Genomic DNA, 19,882 nt, shown 5'->3' with positions numbered 1-19,882 from the left:
TCCGCATCCCCAGCGCGCCTGTCCTGGTTTCTCTCTGGGCTCCCAGCCACTTGCGATACTGTTTCTCAGATGCCACACGCTGCCTTCCTGATGCCACAGCCATTGCCCAAGACGAGCGGTATTTTGAGATACAGGAGCGGGTGAGGAGGGAGGGACTTCACACATGTTCCTCCTGGTGTGTTTAAAAAAAGCTGACACAAGAGCCGCCTCCCCCCACTGTACCCCTCACCCCTATTTCTAGTTTCAAAATGTCAGAGGAAAGCTTTAGTCAATGAGACCTCCAGGGCCCCCAGGGAGTTAGTCTTGATTTTTCAAAAATGGAAGAACAATGATCCAGCAATTCTACTTCTGGGTTCACACTCAGAAGAATTGAGAGCAGAAACTCAAATAGATACGTGTATCCATAGCAGCATTATTTGCAAATGTCAAAGGATGAAAGCAATCCAGATGCCCATCAGTGGATGAATGGATAAGTAACATGTCCATCCGTACAATGGAATAGTATTCAGTCTTAAAAAGGAAGGAAATTCTGACACATGCCACAACACGGATAAACTTGAGGATGCTACGCTGAGTCAAATAAGCCAGTCACAGAAGGACACATACTGTCTGATCCCACTTCCATGCAGCCCCTAGAGCAGCAGGATTCATAGGCAGAAAGTAGAATGGTGGTTGGCAGGGGCTGAGGGAGATATATAGTGGGGAGTTAGTGTTTCATGGAGACAAAGTTTCAGTTTGGGAAGACGACAAAAATCTAGAGATGGATCGTGATGATACAACAGTGTGAATGCACTTACTGCCACTGATCTGGACACTTCAATATGGTCAAGATGGTACATTTTAAGTTATGTGTATTTTACCACAATTAAAATTTCCTAAAGAAGGAAGAACAGTGAGGCCAGCTGGTCAGGAGGAAACAGAACATGGCATGTGGTAGAGAAGGGCCAGTGCCTGAGAGAACTGGGGTGGGCACCCTGCTACCTCACCAGGGCAGGGGCTGGATGCCCTGGAGCATTTTCTGGGATAATTCACTCCATCAGTGGTTTACTGAGCACCTACTGTGTGCCAGTCCCTGTTCTAGGCTCTGGGACATGGCAGTGAGCAAAACAGACAAAAGTCCTATTCTCATGGGGCTGATATCCTAGTGGGGGAGATAGATGATAACCAAGATAAAAATAAATAAATAAATGTGGTTTGGCATTAGCTCACCTGGGATGTGGAGGGCGTGGGAGAGTCAGGAGAGGGGTGTGGCAGTTACAGTTTTGAAGGACATTTGAGCAAAGACCCAAAGGAAATAAGGGTGGAGTCATGCTGAGTCCTGGGGAAGAATGTGCCAGGCAGATGCAGAAGGAGCAGCCCATGCAAAGGCCCTGAGGCTGGACCTCGCCTGGTGTGTTTAAGGAACAAGGAGGAGGCCTGTGTGGCTGAAGCTGAGTGAGTGAGGAGGAGAGTCAGGTGGATGAGGACTGACAGGAGATAGAGCCCAGCATATTGGCCTTGTGGGCCACGGGGAGGACTTGGGCCTTTTCTTTTTTTAAATATATTTTTATTGATTTCAGAGAGGAAAGGAGAGGGAGAGAGAGATAGAAACATCAATGATGAGAGAGAATCATTGATAGGCTGCCTCCTGCACACCCCCTACTGGGGATCAAGCCCACAACCGGGCATGTGCCCTTGACCAGAATCAAACCTGGGATCCTTCAGTCTGCAGGATGATGCTCTATCCACTGAGCCAAACCGGCTAGGGAAGGACTTGGGCCTTTTCTGCACAGAGATTCTGAGCAGAGGAGAACTGTGCCTAAACTTAGGAGCTCCAGGCACCCTCCAGCTGTTACAGGGAGAACAGACAGGGGACCAGACCCAGGGTGGGCCACGAAGGTGGTGGGCAGTGGGGGGATTTATGGGTAGATTCTGAAGGTGCAGCCAACAAGATTTCCTAAGAGATGAGAGGTGGGGGCTGAGAAAAAGAGGAGTGGAGAGAGAGCCTGAGTTTTGGGGTCCCAACACCTGGAAGATGAAGCCGCTTTTACGAGTGGACAAGGAGGCAGGATGGGTAACAATGATCAGAGTTCTTCTGTCAGAGTCATACCTGATTCAATACCTCAAACATTAGCTGAAGATGGACCCCTGGAGACGTGGAAACTGGCTTGTACCCAAGGCTTAGGGCCAGGACCTGAGGGTGACCGTGATCTGGCTGAGGGGGACAGGTCAGACCCTGGGCCTCAGGATCTCATCCGCCAATGAGGGTGCTCACAGCCCCAACTTTAGAATCACTGTTAGGCGCAAATGAGAGATTTGTGCAAAGGGTTTAGACAGCCTCTGGTACATGACAAGTGCGTGGAAAATGAGTAATTATTATTCGTAAGAAAAGGGTTGCTATGTATCCAGCTAAACTCTCCAGGGCAGCTGGTTAAGAGCATAGTTCCCGAAGCCAGGCCTCCTCATTGAAATCCCAAGTCCACTGCTTCCAAGCTGTGTGGCTTAAGGCAAATCCTCCAGCTTTTCTGAGCCTCAGTTTTCTCATGTGTGAAATGGGAATGAGAATAGCTCACACCTTCTGAGGAGGCAGGGACTGAATGAGATGGTCCTTGTGAAGTCCTTGGAGCAGAGAGCCTGGCCACAGTAAGCGTTATACCTGCAATCACCATTATTACTGGTATCTTCACTCGCCCTGCAAAATAGCTATAATAAGCCCCATTTTACAGATGAAGAAACTGAGGTTCGGAGAGACAAAAGGTTCACGAGAGGTCAGCAGAGCAGTGGAGGTCAGAGGGCAGGGCCCAATTGCCTGGGTTCACCGCCCAGCCCTGCCACTCACCCTCTTCGAGTCCCTAACCTGGCCTGTCCTTTCCCCCCAGCTGTATAATGGGGACATGACAGCACCTACCAAGAGAGATATACTGGGAGGATTAAATGAGATAATTTCCCCAAAGTGTTGAGAACAGCACCAGCAGCACATCAGTTCTCAGGGAATGTCAGTGTTAACTGTAATGGCTGCAGGTCCACAGCCGGATGCCGAGGAATCCCTTATCGGTCTGACCCCAGGGTCCTGCTCTTGATCACTGGGCTTTGCCACTGAACCTACAATTTAAAAACATGCAAGTCTCTGCCGCTGCTTTAGAAAGGACTAGAGAATGGGAAATTAGGGGCTGTTCGCCCAGGGCCCTGTTCTCGAAGCCCCGATGCTCTTGGTGCCCAAGGCCTCCCAGAATGCCCCTTGGCTGGTCCAGCCCCAGTGGGAGGCCACATTGGTAGGGGATTCTGGCTGCTCCTGCATCTGGGCTTTCTTTGCTGCTTTTCTCCTGCTTCAGGGCAACAAGGCTGGGTAAAGGATATCCCGTTCTTCCTGCTGTCTATCCCTCAGCAAACCTACCACAAGGCACGGTGCCCTCTACCACCAGCTATGAATTAATTCATTCATTTATCCATCTATCCACCCATCCATCCATTTATTCATTTAAGAGGTGTTTATTGAGCTGCATTCTCAGGGTCTGTACTAGATTCTGGGTTCACTCTTTGCATCCAGAAGAAGATCAGCGATTGGCCCAGAAAACAATGGTGGGAGGGATTACACTGCTGCCACCCCATGCCCATAAAGAGGGACCTAAGCTGGCTTCAAGGTGAGCCCAGGGATGGGAGGTCAGGAGGGCTTCCTGGGGACAGAGATAATAGCAGCAAACAATGTACTTCCCTGGGTCCTGTGAGTGGTCCCATGCACCCCAGTCCTCCTCTAAGACCCCTAGACTTCACCGTGATGCTGGCACAGAAGGGGGAGCTTCTTTTCTTTTTATTCTCAAAGATACTCTCCTAAATTAACTTCTAGAAGTTTTAAAGTTGTTCATGTAATTATTATGAAGCTAAAGTGCTTCCCTTTTCATTAGAAACATTTTAGGCCCCGCCGGTGTGGCTCCGTGGTTGAGCATCAACCTATGAAGCAGGAGATCATGGTTCAATTCCCCATCAGGGCACATGCCCAGGTTGCAAGCTTGATCCCCAGTAGGGGGTGTGCAGGAGGCAGCCAATCAATGATTATCTTTCATCACTGATGTCTCTATCTCTCTCTCCCTATCCCTTTCTCTCTGAAATCAATAAAAAAAGCAGTTCCTCCATTATCCACGGGGGATACAGCCAGACACCCCCAATGAACGCTGAAACTGTGGATAGCACTGAACCTTATATCTACAATGTTTTTTCCTAAACACACATACCTAGGATAAAGTTTAATTTATAAATTAGGCACAGCAAGACATGACAAGAATAACTAATAAAATAGAACAATTAAAATAATATGCAGCAATGAAAGTTATGTGAATGTGGCCTCTTTGATTAAGTTGAGAACTTTGATCTTTTCACGTAAAGGAAGCACTTTATGGCTTCTCTCTGGCATATCCAAATTGCTAGCATCACTATGCTTGTGCGTTGGGGCCGTTATTAAGTAAAAATAAGAGTTATTGATAACTGAGGCAACTGCTAAGTGACTAACGGACAGGAAGCGTCCACAGCTTGGACACCATGGACAAAAGGATGATTCACGTCCGGGGCAGGACAGAGCGGGACAGCGGGAGACTTCATCGAGTTACTCAGACGGCATGCAATTTAAAACTTATGAATTGTTTATTTCTGGAATTTTCCATTTAATATTTTTTGGCCGCAGCAGACCATGGTAACTCAAACCATGGAAAGTGAAACCATGGGTCAAGGGGGGACCACTGTACTCAGCAATGCATGTTCTGTGCATTTAGTGAAGTCGCATCCAACTGGTATTTATCATCAACAAACTCAACTATGTAACCTTGGGACAAAAAGAGAGAAATGCAATGAATTTAAATGGTATTCATAGTTTTCCTGTTATTGTGGTCAATGAATTTATTTATGACTGTGTAAATGTGAGACAGACAACATCCTACTGATATCCTTCCCATGTAACTTTCTGTGTGTAAGCATCTCAATATGTAGCTTATAATTTTAATATTTAAAGATATGAATTCTATACCTAACAGGTCTTCCAAAGCAAAATAAGCCACTTATTCTGTGGGGGAGCCTCTTTTTTAATTAGTCAGTGCCCATGCCACCTTGGATGTTAAATACTTTAAATACCACATCTGAGTAAGAATTAGCCATTCACCTAGGAGAGAACATATTCCAGACACAGGCAACAGTATGTGCAAAGGTCCTGGGGTGAATGAGCAGATGCTTTTGATAGAGGAAGCTGGGATCCCCTTCTAAAACGAGGCAGTAAACAGAAGGAAGCCCGACTCTGCAGTGGGGTAGATCTGCATCCAAATCCAGGCTCTAGAATTCCTACCTGTGTGACTTTGACAAGTAACTTCTAAGTCTAGTTTTCCTCATCTGTGACAATATTAATGGAGCCATGGGAAGGTTTGAAGGTGATAAGGTGCGTAAAGGGCCTGGCACACAGCAGGTGCTCAACTAATGCTCATTTTCTTACTCTGAGGTTGACTTCCCCCAATGGCCTGGGTTTCCACAAACCCGGAAATGCAGGAGGGAAGAGGGGTAGCTAAAAAAGAAGACAAACAAAAAGAAAGAGTTGGGGTGGGAGGGAGAAGGGTGGAGAAAAGCTATCCATCAGACACCCACCAGCCTGGCCTCTCTCCCCTGAGGCAACAGAACTGAAACAAGGTTTCCATGTAGCTCTGATCAGGAGCGGGTGACATTTAAAAAAAGAACAAAATCAAAAGCCCCAGTGGACACACGGAGTCAGGCTGCGTGGCTGTGAACTACGGGTCAATGTGGCTGGCAAGGAATCTGTTCTTTTGCTCCAACTGCCCGTGAGGGCTCAGAGCTCAGATATCCAGTCTGGGTTTGATAAAAGCTGAAGGCATCTGAAGAGGCTGTGCAATCTTCCCCACTTTTATTTCCCAGGTGGCTGTGTGACGGGCCCTGGACTCTCAGCAGAACCTCCGCTGGCATTTTCTGCCCCTTTCACTGTGAATGATGCGGTAATAGTAACACGTCATCATCCCTGTTTCTCGCTAAGAGTCAGGAATGAAAAGGAAGGGGAGGGTGTGGCACCATTGGCTAACAGAAGCCAGGCCAGAATGCAGCCGGGGACAGGAATTGGGGCCTCAGTGACCCCAATGAATAACTTCTTGGATACACAACCTTTGTAATGTGATGTATTGCTTCTCCCACTAAGAGATGGATCTCTTGTCTCACCCCTGAATCTGAACTGGCCTCATTGCTTGCTTTGGTCAACAGTGGCCAGGGAGGGCGTGCCGTTCCTGAAGCTAGCCCTCCAGAGGCCTGTGAACTTCTTTCTCCTAGAACCCTGTTTCCGCCAGGTGAACAAGCCAATGTAGCCTGCTGGAGGATGAGACACCACGTGGAACAGAGCACCATGGTCCCAGCCAAGGCCATCCTAGACCAACCAGTCTACAGGGAGCCAACAACCAGAGAGAGGAGCCACCCAACATCCCACAGCTGACCACAGATGCATGGAAAAGCTCAACTGAGACCAGATGAAGCACCCAGCTGAGCTTCGCCTATACCGCCAACCTACAGAAGAAGCTAAATAAATGCTTCTCACTTTAAGCCAATAGGTTTCTGGGTTGTTAGTCATGTGGCACTATTACTATAATAATACACATTGTTATAGTATCTCAGAGAGAAAGGAAGAGGGAGAGATAGAAACATCAATGATGAGAGAGAACCATCCATCGGCTGCCTCCTGTACGCCCCCAACTGGGGATCAAGCCCGCAACCCGGGCATGTGCCCTGATCGGGAATTGAACAGTGACCTCCTGGTTCATAGGTTGATGCTCAACCATTAAGCCACACTGGCTGGGCAAGACAGAGTTTTAAAATAAAATGTTATGACATTGAACCCACCCTCAATCATACATAAAATCAAAAGTTAGAACAGTCTCTAGAATGGTTAGAAAAATTAAGTATTTTCCCAGGCTCTCTTGGAGCTAGAGATGGCCATGGGGCATGCTTCTGTCCATGAGACGTGAGTAGATGCTCAATGGATGATTTCTGGGAAGGATTTTGCTTTGCCTGATACAAAAGTTGGTAGAGCTGGATGGAGCCATCTCATCCCTGCTTCTTTCTGCTTTGAATGCGGACATGACGCTAGGAACTCCAGCAACTATTTTGCAACCGTGAGGTAGAGGCGAAAAGAATCAAAGAGATGCCAGCCAATGCCAACTGGTACCCACTCCAAAATGCCTTTGTCACATGAGAAAGGTAAGTAAGCACTGTTGGTTTAAGCTATCGTGAGTTGGATTTTGTTTCTTGCCACTGAATACACTCCTAATGCATCTTTCAAAATTCCCCCCATTTCCAGGTCACACAAGACTCCACAGTGAGACTTTAGGAACCACATTTCTCCTTCCTTTTTCAGGCATGAACACACATGCAGGTTGCTGTGCTACACTCAGGGGAAGGCTACCCTGACGATGCCATTCTCACTTCACAGTGAGAAGAGCTTGGTTTCCGCATCCCTCCCTTTCTGGAACAAATGCTACTCATCATCGCCAGTCACAGACGATCACAAATGCTGCTAACTCACCCCCAACCCCAGGTCCGAGAACCCACATAGATCTTGTTTGGCTTTTTAGCTTCAGAAATTCTATGCCGTTTAATTTGCTCTGATCCCGGCTGTTTCCTGCACAGAAATTCTATGACCCCCACCCCCACCCACCCCCCAGGCCAGGAAGGAGAGTTGTTTGTCTCTGGAATATCAACGGAGCCTACACTCCCTGAAGGTCCAGGGTGTGGCTTTCAGCTGCTTCTCATTCATCCCTTCCCTACGGAGCAGCTGTTCTCATTTCCTATTTGGGGAGAACAGGATGAGCTTCATTTCCTTCTCATGGCTGACGCCTAGAGATGAACTGATTCTCAAAAGGCTTCATCAGGAACCTAAGCAGTTGAGCAACAACTCGCGGCAGACTTAGGCAAGCGTAACCACAAGGCTGACACTGTGCCATGCTGTGCCTGTGTCCCGCACTGCTCACTACCAACGTCTCCGACGTTCTGGCCACAGAGGTGTGCTCAGCCCGAACGCAGGGCCAGCCGGGAAAGCCAGCAAGCTCGTGCCCGGGAGGACTCCCTGCCCCAGCTCTCTTCCTCCTTAGCAGGGCGAACTCTGAGGGGCATGTTCTACTTAGCCTCTGAGTTCACCAGAGAGATTAAGTAAGCGCTACTTGCCCAGAGCACTGAGCGTTTGCTAGCTAATTCGACCTTTACCGGCTGCCTTCTGTTCCCTGTATTCGTCCTCTATTCACCAGTCTACATTTCCTGGGCTCGTCAAACGATTGGCCCTCAAATCTTTGTCAAGGGTCAGTTTGGATTCTGGGTTGCAAACATCAGAATCTGTCTGGCTGTTTTAGCATACAGGGGACTTTTAGGAAGCTCAGTTAATCCATAGGAGGCCAGAGGAGGTGGCTCAGAAAATGGGTAGGAGCAATGCAGCCAGACCTATGAACCAGGAGGTCACGGTTAGATTCTTGGTCAGGGCACATGCCCAGGTTTCGGGCTGGATCCCCAGTGGGGGACGTGCAGGAGGCAGCCGATCAATGATTCTCTCTCATCTGAATTACAAAACTGATGTTTCTATCTCTCTCTCCCTCTCCCTTCCTCTCTGAAATCAATAAAAAATAAAAGGTTGAGAATAGTATGCCACATGTGACAGAAACTGCTAATTGTCCCCATAGCCCTTTACCTCTCTCAGCTTACCTACAGGCAGAGCCAGCCTCCCATAAAAAGACAATGGTCAATACCTCCTGTCCCCAGCTGCATTCTGGCCTGGCTTCTGTTAGCCAGTGGTCCCCTGCAGCAGGCTGCCACAAAGCAATCCAGAACCATCCCTTCATCTTGGGGTCACTTACTCTGTTTTCAAATTCCTGAGTGGGGAAGCATGTGACTGTTGAGTGTCAATCACATGCCCTAACTGCCAAGGGGTGGGGGGGTAGGAGACACTCACCCCACAACCTTCAACCTGAGATTAAGTTTGGGGTCCTGTAATCCAGCAGTATGACACACAAGGCGGGGGGAGTCTTTCCAAATTGGATGTTGGGTCCCCAACTAAGAAGAGCACATGTTGTCTACAGTTAACTAACTGGTCTTTGGAAGTGGGCCTGGAAAAGTAGTAATAATTATTATCATCGTTATAATTATAGTTATTAGTCTTATAATAGCTAATATCAGTGAGCATGTATTCTGTGCCAGTTTCTAAGTGGTTTACAGATACTGACTCATTGAATCCTACCTTTTGAGTAGGTAGAATTATTGTTCCCATTTCAGAGATGAGGAAACTGAGGCCCAAAGAAGCACCACATCCCTTGCTCTCTCTTAAGACCCTGCATTGGTAAATACCATCCATTCATCTAACCCACCACATGGCAAACATTAACTTATTAAACTTTAAAACAACTCTACAAGAGAGGGAATGTTATTACCCCATTTCCAGATGAGGAACTAAGATTCAGGAAGGTACAGTCACTTACTCAAGGTTATAGAGCTTAGAAATGGTGGAGCTGGGTTTTGTATCTGTTCAAACTCCAAAGCCCACAGTCCTAAACTCCATGTGTGTATCCTGGCTGCTCTCTCGTCTAGAGCTGCCGACACTGGGTTGGCAGCTCAGCCTAAATGCAGGGGAAGCTGAGAGAGCCAGAGAGCTCATGCCCTGGGCTGCAGAGCAATGTTGCAATGTGAAGGCTCTACCTGAGTACCTGTTAACGTAGTTCCACATCTGGAAGCACAATACACCAGACACGTCATTCCCAAGAACAGAGCACTCAGTCGTGTCTCAATTCCCGCTGCCCTGGTGAATCATATCCTACCTCTGCAGGAGAGGGGAGCTTCACAGGTGAATTTCTTGTATATTCCCAGAGTACAACCATCTCAAATGTATTCTCTATGTTTCCTGAAGATCGGTCCAGATGTCTTGGTATGACAGAACCAGAATTTTATGTATGGAGAGGCACAAAATACATGATGCCCATTTTCTTTGTGTTTCTAAACATGCCCGCCATCTCACCCTTCTGAAAAAAAATTTTGTCAGGGAGGAGAAAAAGACCCGGGAAGTCAAGCAATCCCCCAAATGGAACCACCTAACCCATCACACATGGTAGAAACTACCAAATATTTCCTCCTTCCTTTCTTTGCCAAACTTCCCAAATGGGGGAGCGTCAGGCTTACCGCGTTCTTTTCTTCTTAGACCTCCGCCACCAAGGTTCCATGCCTCCCCAACTCCCTATGGACAACCCTCTTTCCTTCTGAATTACAAAGCCTCACAGCCCCAGGGGGTTTCTTCTCTCTTCTGCGGCAACTGCAATAGACAGAGCTGAGGAGGCTTACCTCCCTCCCTAACTCCCTGTCCACAGCATCTCCTGTTTTCTTCCCTGATCCTCTTCCACCCGCTGGTCCCCAAGTGTAGGTGTTGCCTTGACTCTGGGATCCTGTCTGTCCCACCATCATGCCTATAGGGCTCAGTCTCTTCCCAACCTTAACCAACCTCTTTGTGGATGTCTCTCCAGTTAAGCTGTCACCATTTCTACATCTTCACCTCAACCCAATGAGGTAAGTATTAACATGAGCCTCATCCTATATAATAAAAGGCTAATATGCAAATTGACTGTGTTGAGCGTCTGCCTCCTGGTGGTCAGTGTGCATTATAGCGACTGGTCATCATCCCCTGAGGGGTCCCGGACTGCGAGAGGGCGCAGGCCGGGCTGAAGGACCTCCCACCCCCGCCCCTCAGTGCATGAATGTTGTGCACCGGGCCTCTAGTTTAACATAAGAACTATGGAGACTAAATTATTTGCCCCCAAGCACACATCTTTGGAGTGGCAGAGTCAGGATCTACACCCACATCTTCAAAGTAACGCTATGAGAGAGTTACGTTCTGGTTTTAAAGTTAGTGCACAAGGGAAAAAATGCATATAACTCAAAGATATCCTTGAAAACCCGTAAATCATCCATAAAGCACGGTATAGTTGTTTTGTGTATTTAAGCCTGGACAGTAATAGCGTGTATAATGTGTACAGTAATATGTGCTATGAAAGCTTGAGAATAGCCCAGCTGGTGTGGCTCAGTGGTTGAGCATCGACCTATGAACCAGGAGGTCACGATTAAATTCTTGTTCAGGGCACATGCCCAGGTTGCGGGGGCGTGCAGGAGGCAGCCGACCAATGATTCTCTCTCATCACTGATGTTTCTATCTCTCTCTCCCTCTCCTTTCCTCTCTGAAATCAATAAAAAAATAAAAGGTTGAGAATAGTATGCCACATGTGACAGAAACTGCTAATTGTTCCCATAGCCATTTCCCTCTCTCAGCTTACCTACAGGCAGAGCCAGCCTCCCATAAAAAGGCAAAAATGCCGATACTCATGTTTCTGGTCTTCCCTGAAGCTAGCCAATAGGAAGTCTGTTGGGAACTTCTGGGAAATATTTTTCTCTCTAGATCAAAAGAGAAATACCTCCAATGCAAGTTTTCTCTTCCCACCACGACTTTCCTGTAATGGATGAGGCTGTGAGAAGTGGAGATGTAGCAGCTATTTTGCAAACTTGAGGTGACAAAGCATGAAGTCAAAATCCAACACACTAAAGAAGGTGGAGTGGAAGATGGAAGGACATCACTAAACTACTCAACTAATTCTGGTCCACTGATTTGTGGCATTCTAAGTCAGAAGGCACAAACCTCTACTTAATGCTAAAGCCCCTTCTAGCTGCCTCGTCTGTTACTTGCAGAGAAAAGCCTTCCCAACTCTCCTAACTGAACTGGGTTCTATAAGGAACACATATCATGCATTTTCCTTGGAAACAAGCTCATTAAATGGCGAGGCAGGTAGAAATGACCTCACAATCTACTGTAATTACCACACTCTTCCTTCTTCTTTTTGTCTGTGTACCAACTACATACCAATGATTTTATGGTAAGTCATATTTGCTGCACACTTTCCAGTGTTGGCTTTAAAAATGTCCTATCCATCTAAACTCCTCAGTGTAGTTCACAAAGACCTCCTCGCCTGCTCCCTCTGGTCCACTCAATCTTATAATTATTCCATTTAACACTCCTGGAATACCAACACGAAGCAAGCGAAACGGCATCAACCACATTTCAGTGGCCAGAGCAGGGCTTTCGAGGCTGAGGTTTCCCTCCTGTCCCCGATGCCAGAGTTCTGTGTCCTGAAATTCTGTGGGTGGCCTTCCAATGTGCCTGTGAAGAGTGAAAACAAACCACCATGCCCCGTGCCTCGTCAGTACAACCCCCTTCTCAAAAACAAACAAAAAACCCTCCACAAAACAAAGCAAACAGAACGCTGACTTCTAAAATCAAAGCTTCCCAGGGCTGAAGGGACTCTCGGGAGTAACGCATTTGAAGCTCGTGAGCCTCTGATGTTTCCAAAGAAGGTTTAACAAATAAGTGAATCACAGGCTTAGAGAATATGCTCCAGCGCCTGGTTAAATGGGCAACCTGCACAATCACACGCAGCGGGCCCGGGAACACCCCCCACCCCCACCCCCGGCTCAGACACTCCCTCCTCCACACAAACCTACAAATCTCTGCCACCTTATTAATGCCAATAGCTAACACAGCTGACTCCCAAAGTCAGCATTCAGAGCTGTAAGACATGAGACACACCATAACTCCTGGGGTGGCATCACAACCCCAGGCAGGCATCTTCTAACCACAGTACATGCAATGGTTAGGTCACAGGCCCAACAGCACCGTCTCATCTACACTGACTGACAGCCATGGGTCCTCAGGCCCCTAGGGGTCTGTCGGCCTTGAGAAGCAGTTTATTTTATAGTAAACCTGCCCTCAATATTGATAAGCCACAGGTACCACCGATTCATTCATTCAGTCAAAAACATTTATCGAGCACAGTAGTGTGCCAGGCACTATTTTAGACATTGGGGAATATATGTAATCATGAGCAGAAGAGACCAAATCCCTGCCCTCATGGAGCTGACCTAGTGGAAGGAACAGGCAAAGAAATGAATAAGTGAAATAATCTAGTTTGTCAGAAGATGGTAATGCATGGGGAAAAAATCTAAATAGAAGAAAGAGAACAGAAAGTGTTGGGAGAGTGTTAAAATCGTAGGTAAGGGGCCAGGGAACATTGGAGTAAAGCTTTGAAGATAAGCAGGCATTTGGGAGAAGGGCATACCAGGCAGAGGGAGCTGCAAGTGCAAAGGCCCTGAGGTGGAAACTCGCCTGAGGAGTTCATGGTATAGGGAGAAGCCCAGTGCAGCTTCAGCCTTGGAGTGAGCAAGGAGGAGGGTAGGGGGTGAAGAGTGCGGGAGGAGATGGGGGCAGATCACGCAGGTCCTTGTGGGCCATGGTGAGGACTTTGGCTTCTGCACTGAGTGAGATGGGAACCACGGGAGAGATGTGAGCAGGAAAGTGATTTGATCTAATTTATGTGTTAAAAGGATCCTTCTGGCTGCTTGTGTTGATAACAGGCTATGGGGGTGGGGGGAGGGCAGAGGCAGAGACACACGAACAGAGGCTGCTTCAACAACCCAGCCGAGAGATGATGATGGAGATGGGAGACGCAGTGAGATCCCGAGTGTATGTTAAAGAGAGAACCTATAGAATTTGCAGAAAGATTGGTCATGGGGTGTGTGTGAGAGAGGAGGTGTCAGGATTTTTGGCCAGGGTCCCCTGAAGGCTGGAGCTGCCATCCAATGACATGGGAAGACAGGAAGAGGGAATATTAGGAAGATGCTCAGGAGTTCCGTTTCGGAGAATCTGGATTGTGAAATGCCAGTGAATTCCTCTCTAAGTGAGGACTCAGACAGAACTCCAGGATGGAAATGTTAAGTTTGGAAAATGTTAGCGTTACAAGGTATTTAAACCGTTGAGGTTGGATGAGATCATCAAGGGGCTCAATATAGCCAGAGAAGTCAAGAAAAAGAGGGGTTTCCATTTTCCTAAGACTCCCCTCCCCCCTAAAGCTCAGCTTTAGCACTCTGCAATACAACCCCACTGAAAGTAAGGTTAGGCCCCTGTTTTCCCTGGACAGCTCTACCACACACACCATTTTCAGTGCCCGTAGCTCCTCCCTGCACAAAGCAAAGCACAGTGTCTCTCGCTTGGCAGCCTCTGCCTTGGCCCCAGGTACCCACTTGCTTCCTGCTCCACTGAGATTTCCTCTGCCTGCCAGGCAGCCACCTCCCGGCCCTGGTGAGAAAAGAGGGAGTCATTACCCTGCGAACTGTAGAGGCAGTGGCCACACGCCTCTCTGGAGGCCGGCTGGAGTTGGTCATAGCAATTCAAGAGGACAACACCTCCATCAGCCCCTAAACCTGGGGAGAGAGGAACAGCAAGGTCTTCTCCAGCCACACAAAAACGTCACCTGGCCATCTGGCCCCTGCTAAGTACCCCCCTCCCCCTCACCTCAGTTAGGGGGAGGGATGAAGCTCAGAGGGAGAAAGGAGGACACCTTCATAGGATAAAGTGTGCTGAGTGCTGTCCGTGGTGCTGAAACATCAAATCCACTACCAGTGGTCGGCAAACTCATTAGTCAACAGAGCCAAATATCAACAGTACGATTGAAATTTCTTTTGAGAGCCAAATTTTTAAAACTTAAACTATATATGTAGGTACATTGTTATTAACTTAATTAGGGTACTCCTAAGGCTTAGGAAGAGCCACACTGAAGGGGCCAAAGAGCCGCATGTGGCATGCGAGCTGCAGTTTGCCAACCACGGCACTAGGCTTTCCACATATTGCTCCTTGGGTTCATTTGGAAACCTCGGAGAGCAGATGCAAGACAAAGACTTGAGGGAGGTGATCCACAGAATTATAAGGAATGAACTGGAAGTTGAGAAAGGGTGCATGGATGACTGAGTTTCACTGTGAGCAACTGGGATTCTATCATGCGGAAGACCCTTTGAGAAGTTGTAGGACACACCTCTGAGTTTTCTACTGAGCAATGGGGAAGCCAGAGTATTTATACACGAACTCCCTTGCTCTTTGGGTAAGGACTGTTCCTGGGGGTGTTCAACATCTGCCATGTGGTCTGAACAAGCACCCGCCATGCTGTGGAAGACCCTCCAACAGCAATGCACAAAGATGAGAGCGTTGGAGGTGCAATGAGGTTAGCTTGCACGAGAACCACAAACCACAGCTGCGTGAGCTGGATGAATATGGAATGGAGTACCTGCAGCATCAACCATACGCCTCCAAAGGAATTTGTTTTAATTTCCCCTTCAGATCACCAACTTCCATTTATGGAGCATTCATAGCATTTGCCACATATACTGCTTCCTCTAATCCCTACACAGCCTAAGGAGGTGGACACTATCATCATTCCCCTTTTTCCAGGAGAGAAAACCTAGACTCAGAGAGATTAGCTCACATGCTCAAGTTTACCACTGGCAGAGAGCCCTCTGACTCTGAAGCCCAGGTTTTAACCACTGGGCTCTGTCGATTCCCCCATTTCTGGAAGTCTCTTTCGCCCATTTTTTTTTTCCTGTCACAGTGGAATGTTTGACTATCTCTTATCAGTGCAATGGTCCCCATCTCCTTAAACAGCTTAGTGAATTTCCCAGGACGCTATGATGGTCAGAAGTATCACCACTTCCCAGCTTAGCAACTATCTATTTTCCAAGCATGTATGCTGCTAAGCCCGAGAATACGAAAACAACTGTCTTCATTCCTACTCTGACAATGTTCAGTCTCTTTTCTTAACTTGCACAATTGTATTTGACCCCTCAGATGTTTTCTATATTTGAGCATTACAGTAAAAGCTGTTATCTCAGAAGTATAGCCAAGCATCTGAAATATTCCTCTTACACATTTTCAGTTTGATTCAGTCCTTCAAATACAATGGAAGTCCACTTTAAAGGAATTTGATTAAATTACAGTTAGACTTTCTCTGAGGCCTTGAGCTATACAGAACAAACAAAAAAACCTATGGGTAAGATCTTTCTCACCAAACTTTACACAAGAAGAAGGCAAAAACCTTGGTAATCCATGAAAAAATGGGTGTTTTAAAACTATAGTTTACTCAGAAATGTGAGAAGACAATGAGTTAATCAGAAAGTGCTCTTAAAAATCATCTTTGTCTCAATGTCAAATTAATACATTCGAGTCCCCTCCTCCCGGAACATGGAGTTCAGCGTTTACGACATTTCCCCACCAGTGACACTGAGCAGAAGGCCAGGTCTGCAGCGCTTTCAGTCTCATCTCCCTGTTCCCAGCTTATAACCCAGCAGGAGACTAAGTAGCCCCTTGAAATTTGAAGTAATGAAATGTGAGCTCTGTGCCTGGATTTGAAGGAGATAAAACCACCAGGCAATAAGGAAGGGTGGTTGATTACTGAAGACATAAGAGCAACACAAGCAAGAGGAAAAAATGCAGGAAAAAGAAAGAAGGAAAGGAGAATAGAAGAAGAAAGGAATAGAAACCTACAACAGTAACTCTTTGTGGTTTTAAGACCAGGACCCCCTGAGAACTAATGAAAACTAAAACCCAGAAAAATTTGCATGCAATTTTAAAGGCTTCATGGATACCACTATGAGCTTCTATCCTCAGAATCTATTTGCCTCAGATGAATAATTTCTCCTCTAGAGGCTCATCAGTGTCATAAAATTAGAAAAAAAAAGACCACCTTGTTGTAACCAAGGAGCAGATACAAACATCCAACTGGCAAACTGCCCCATCGAAAGGCCACCTTTCAATGTACTGATCACCTAGTGAGACTTGCTATATGCTCAACAGTGTATGAGCTTCCTTGGTCTTTCAAGAACCATGCTATTAAAAAAAACCGGGGTGTATTTTTTTAAATCATCACCCAAGGATAAGTTTCTTGATTTTTAAAGAGAGAGGAAGGGTGGGGGGGAAGAGAGAGAGAAAGCAAAACATCGATGTATGAGAGAAATATCGATCGGTTGCCTCCCGTGTGCGCCCCAACCAGAGATCGAATCCACAACCTAGGTATGTGCCTTGACTGGGAATTGAACCCACAACCTTTTTGGGTTAGAGGATGATGCTCCAACTAACTGAGCCACCCGGCCAGGGAAAAAAAACAGGGTATTTTAAGGCTCCTTCCTGCCAGCAAGGTCAAGCCAGCCCCTGCCAGCAAAAGTCAGCCCCCAGGGAGCATAAATTGGCACAACCACTTTGCAGAGCAATTTGGCAATATCTAGTGAAGCTGAGGATGTGTATGGTACACGACTCAGCAATTCCACTCCTGGGTATATGCCCTAGAGAAATCCACTCGCAAGAATGAGGAGACAGCTTGGTTCAAAATAGCCCAAAGCTGGAAACAACCCCAATGGATTAAATACCTGGTAGAATGTTCATGCTGCAGAATACTAAGTATACTAAGATTTATCTTGTCAATCAGAGTAATCTCATGCTAAGTGCAAGAGGCAGGTTGTAGAAGAAAACATTTATAGAGAAATGTAGAGCATGCAAAACAGTACCATATGTATGTATTTCTTATATATTTATATAATAAAACTGTAAATGCATAAATGGAAATAAGCAAAATTCAGGAAACTGCCTTTAGATGGGAAAGAGAAAGGAATGGGGCCGGAAAAAGGAGCACAGGGACTTAAACTGTATTACAAAGGTTCATTTTGATGGTAGGTTGCTCCGTCGCCTCCCTGCCCTCACCTCCTCTACTCTCCCTCCATCACTCTGCTCCAGCCACCCTGGCCTCCACTGTTCATCAAACACAGTCCAGCCTCAGGGCCTTTGCACCTGCTGTTTCCTTTGCCTGGCATTCTCCTCCTTCAGCTGTCCTCATGGCTCATTCACTCACCTCCTTCAGATTTTCATTAAAATATCACCCTCCCAATGAAATCTTTCCTGGCTTCTAGCTCTCCTGCCCATAATACATCCCACTCCTTTTATTATATCTCTGTAGCCTTCACCAGCATCTACACACTAGATATCTCATTCATTCATTCATTTTGTCTTTCTTCGCCACTAGAATATCAGTTCCACAAGAGGAGAGACATTTGTCTATCTTGTTCACTGCTGTGTCTCAGAGCCTGGCGCATAGTAGGTGCACACTAAATATTCACTGAATGAATATTTGCATACACAGATATTTGTTCTATGGTCCTCTACTTTTTTCTGAACGTCTGATTATTTTTATTATACATTTTTTAACAACAATAACAAAGTCAGCCGTGGGGCCATTTCACAGATGAGTTTTCTAGCAAGTGAAGAGGAAAGTGCCCACTACCATGACATGTCCCTGGAACCTGCTAAGGTCTTAAGCCACAGGACTTGGGTACAGCCAACAGCCGTCCCTTAGGAAACCCCACCTGCTAGAGCTATCCCAGAGTCCTCAAAACAGACTCCTCACCTCTGACCGCCTCTACTGAAACAGCCCCATATGACATAGCTCCTACTGTGAGAAGCAACATTGCTTTGAGCAACATATGTTCTCAAAACGTGAATAGCGAGAGCCTAGTCAACACAGTATGAGTGCTAAGACCCATGGCATCTGCCAAGAGAGACAGGACCTAGAGCAGCAACAGAGCCTAGAAGAGAAATAGGAACCCACGGAGGACTGCGACCCCGCAGAGGAGAACTATAAGGAAGGCTTCCCAACAAAGAGGGGTCTTGGAAGAGAAGAGCCAGGCTTAGCTTGAGGGAGGGGAGTGGGTGGGCAGAGGAGGCAGAATCAACACAAAATGGTAATGTCCTTACTGGGATCTGATAAAGGGCTTTGAGGTCTGGGACAGAGGGTGGCTGGCCTTTCACCAAATCTATTTGCCTTCTGCCTTCCTCTCTATGCACGGTCTCAAATTTCCCAGCTTCCCTTGTAGTAATGGCATATGACTAGAGTATGTGCCAGGTCCCAGCTGAGCTCATAAACCTCCCAAGTATCACCTTCCATGCTCATTTCTCTTCTGTGGTTTGATGCAGATAAGCACAGAGTTCTTGGAAGGTGTGGGTTAACATGAGGAACCATTATTAGGCCCGGGCTCCTCAACCACTGTTCGGAGGAGAGAAACCTGCCAATGAGGAATAGCTATTTTGAACTTAAAATGATAGAAAAATAAACCTTGGTTGTGTTTGTCATTACCTAGTTTTGGACTTTTTGTTATAGAGGGTCCTTGATGGAAAGTGTATACACATCCACCTTTCAACTATCGTTCCTCGTATACAGATCTGAAGACTTCTCGAAGGCAGTGACTGCACCTTATCTAGACGGGTCCTCTCCAGAGTCCTACCACTACCTCTTGCACCCCAAAGTCCTCGACAAACGTTAACCAATTTAAATTAGGGGCCAGACATCTCCAAGCAAAGCAAAAGGACCATGCATGCACAAGAGTTAACAACATGACTTCTGCGATCACATAACCTCAGCTTCAAATCCCAGTTCCATCACTTATTAGCTGGGTGCTCTCAGACAAGTTCCCCTCTGTGCTTCCGACTCCTCAGTGGTCACATGGGGATATTAATATTTCCTAATTCATTGGGTTGTTGTGAGGATTAAATGAGAGGACGCACATAAAGCACTTTGGAAGCAGTTGACTCTAATAAGCTATTATTCTAATTGTAACAGAAAGCATCCGCTGTAATATGTAGCCGAGATTTGGAGGTGGGGTGAAGGAAGGCAGAAGAACATGGAGGCTCGGCCTCCTCGAGCCTAGGCTGGACCACACCAGCGGCTACACTTCCAAAGTCCTTGGAATTCAAGATAACGCTAAGAAACAGCGCACACTCCGCTTACCCCGTTAGCACCACCACGAAGTCCATCACGTTCCAACCATTCCTCAAGTAAGAGCCTTTGTGGAAGGCAAACCCAAGGGCGATGATTTTAATGCCAGCCTCGAAACAAAAAATTCCAATGAAGTACGGTTCTGTGTCATCCTGGAAGGGAGAAAGGGTAAGGTCAGGTCTTTGCTAGGCAGAGAGTGGCACGATCAGGGAGCCAGCCCA

The 19,882-nt window shown here is 46.9% G+C and overlaps 1 protein-coding gene across 1 annotated transcript in view; it reads right to left on the bottom strand.

Moving 5' to 3' along the window:
- CACNA1A (calcium voltage-gated channel subunit alpha1 A) overlaps nucleotides 1-19,882 on the bottom strand; it is a 291,124-nt gene that overhangs the window by 157,926 nt on the left and 113,316 nt on the right. The window contains 1 exon segment of the mRNA XM_070416203.1: nucleotides 19,674-19,813. Within this exon segment, the coding sequence (XP_070272304.1) occupies nucleotides 19,674-19,813 (140 nt within the window).

The sequence above is a fragment of the Myotis yumanensis genome, unplaced genomic scaffold (genome assembly GCF_028538775.1).
Source record: "Myotis yumanensis isolate MYYU_CA2020_CCGP unplaced genomic scaffold, mMyoYum1.0.hap1 SCAF_5, whole genome shotgun sequence".
Taxonomy (NCBI): domain Eukaryota; kingdom Metazoa; phylum Chordata; class Mammalia; order Chiroptera; family Vespertilionidae; genus Myotis; species Myotis yumanensis.
This window is presented reverse-complemented; position numbering and strand designations above follow the sequence as displayed.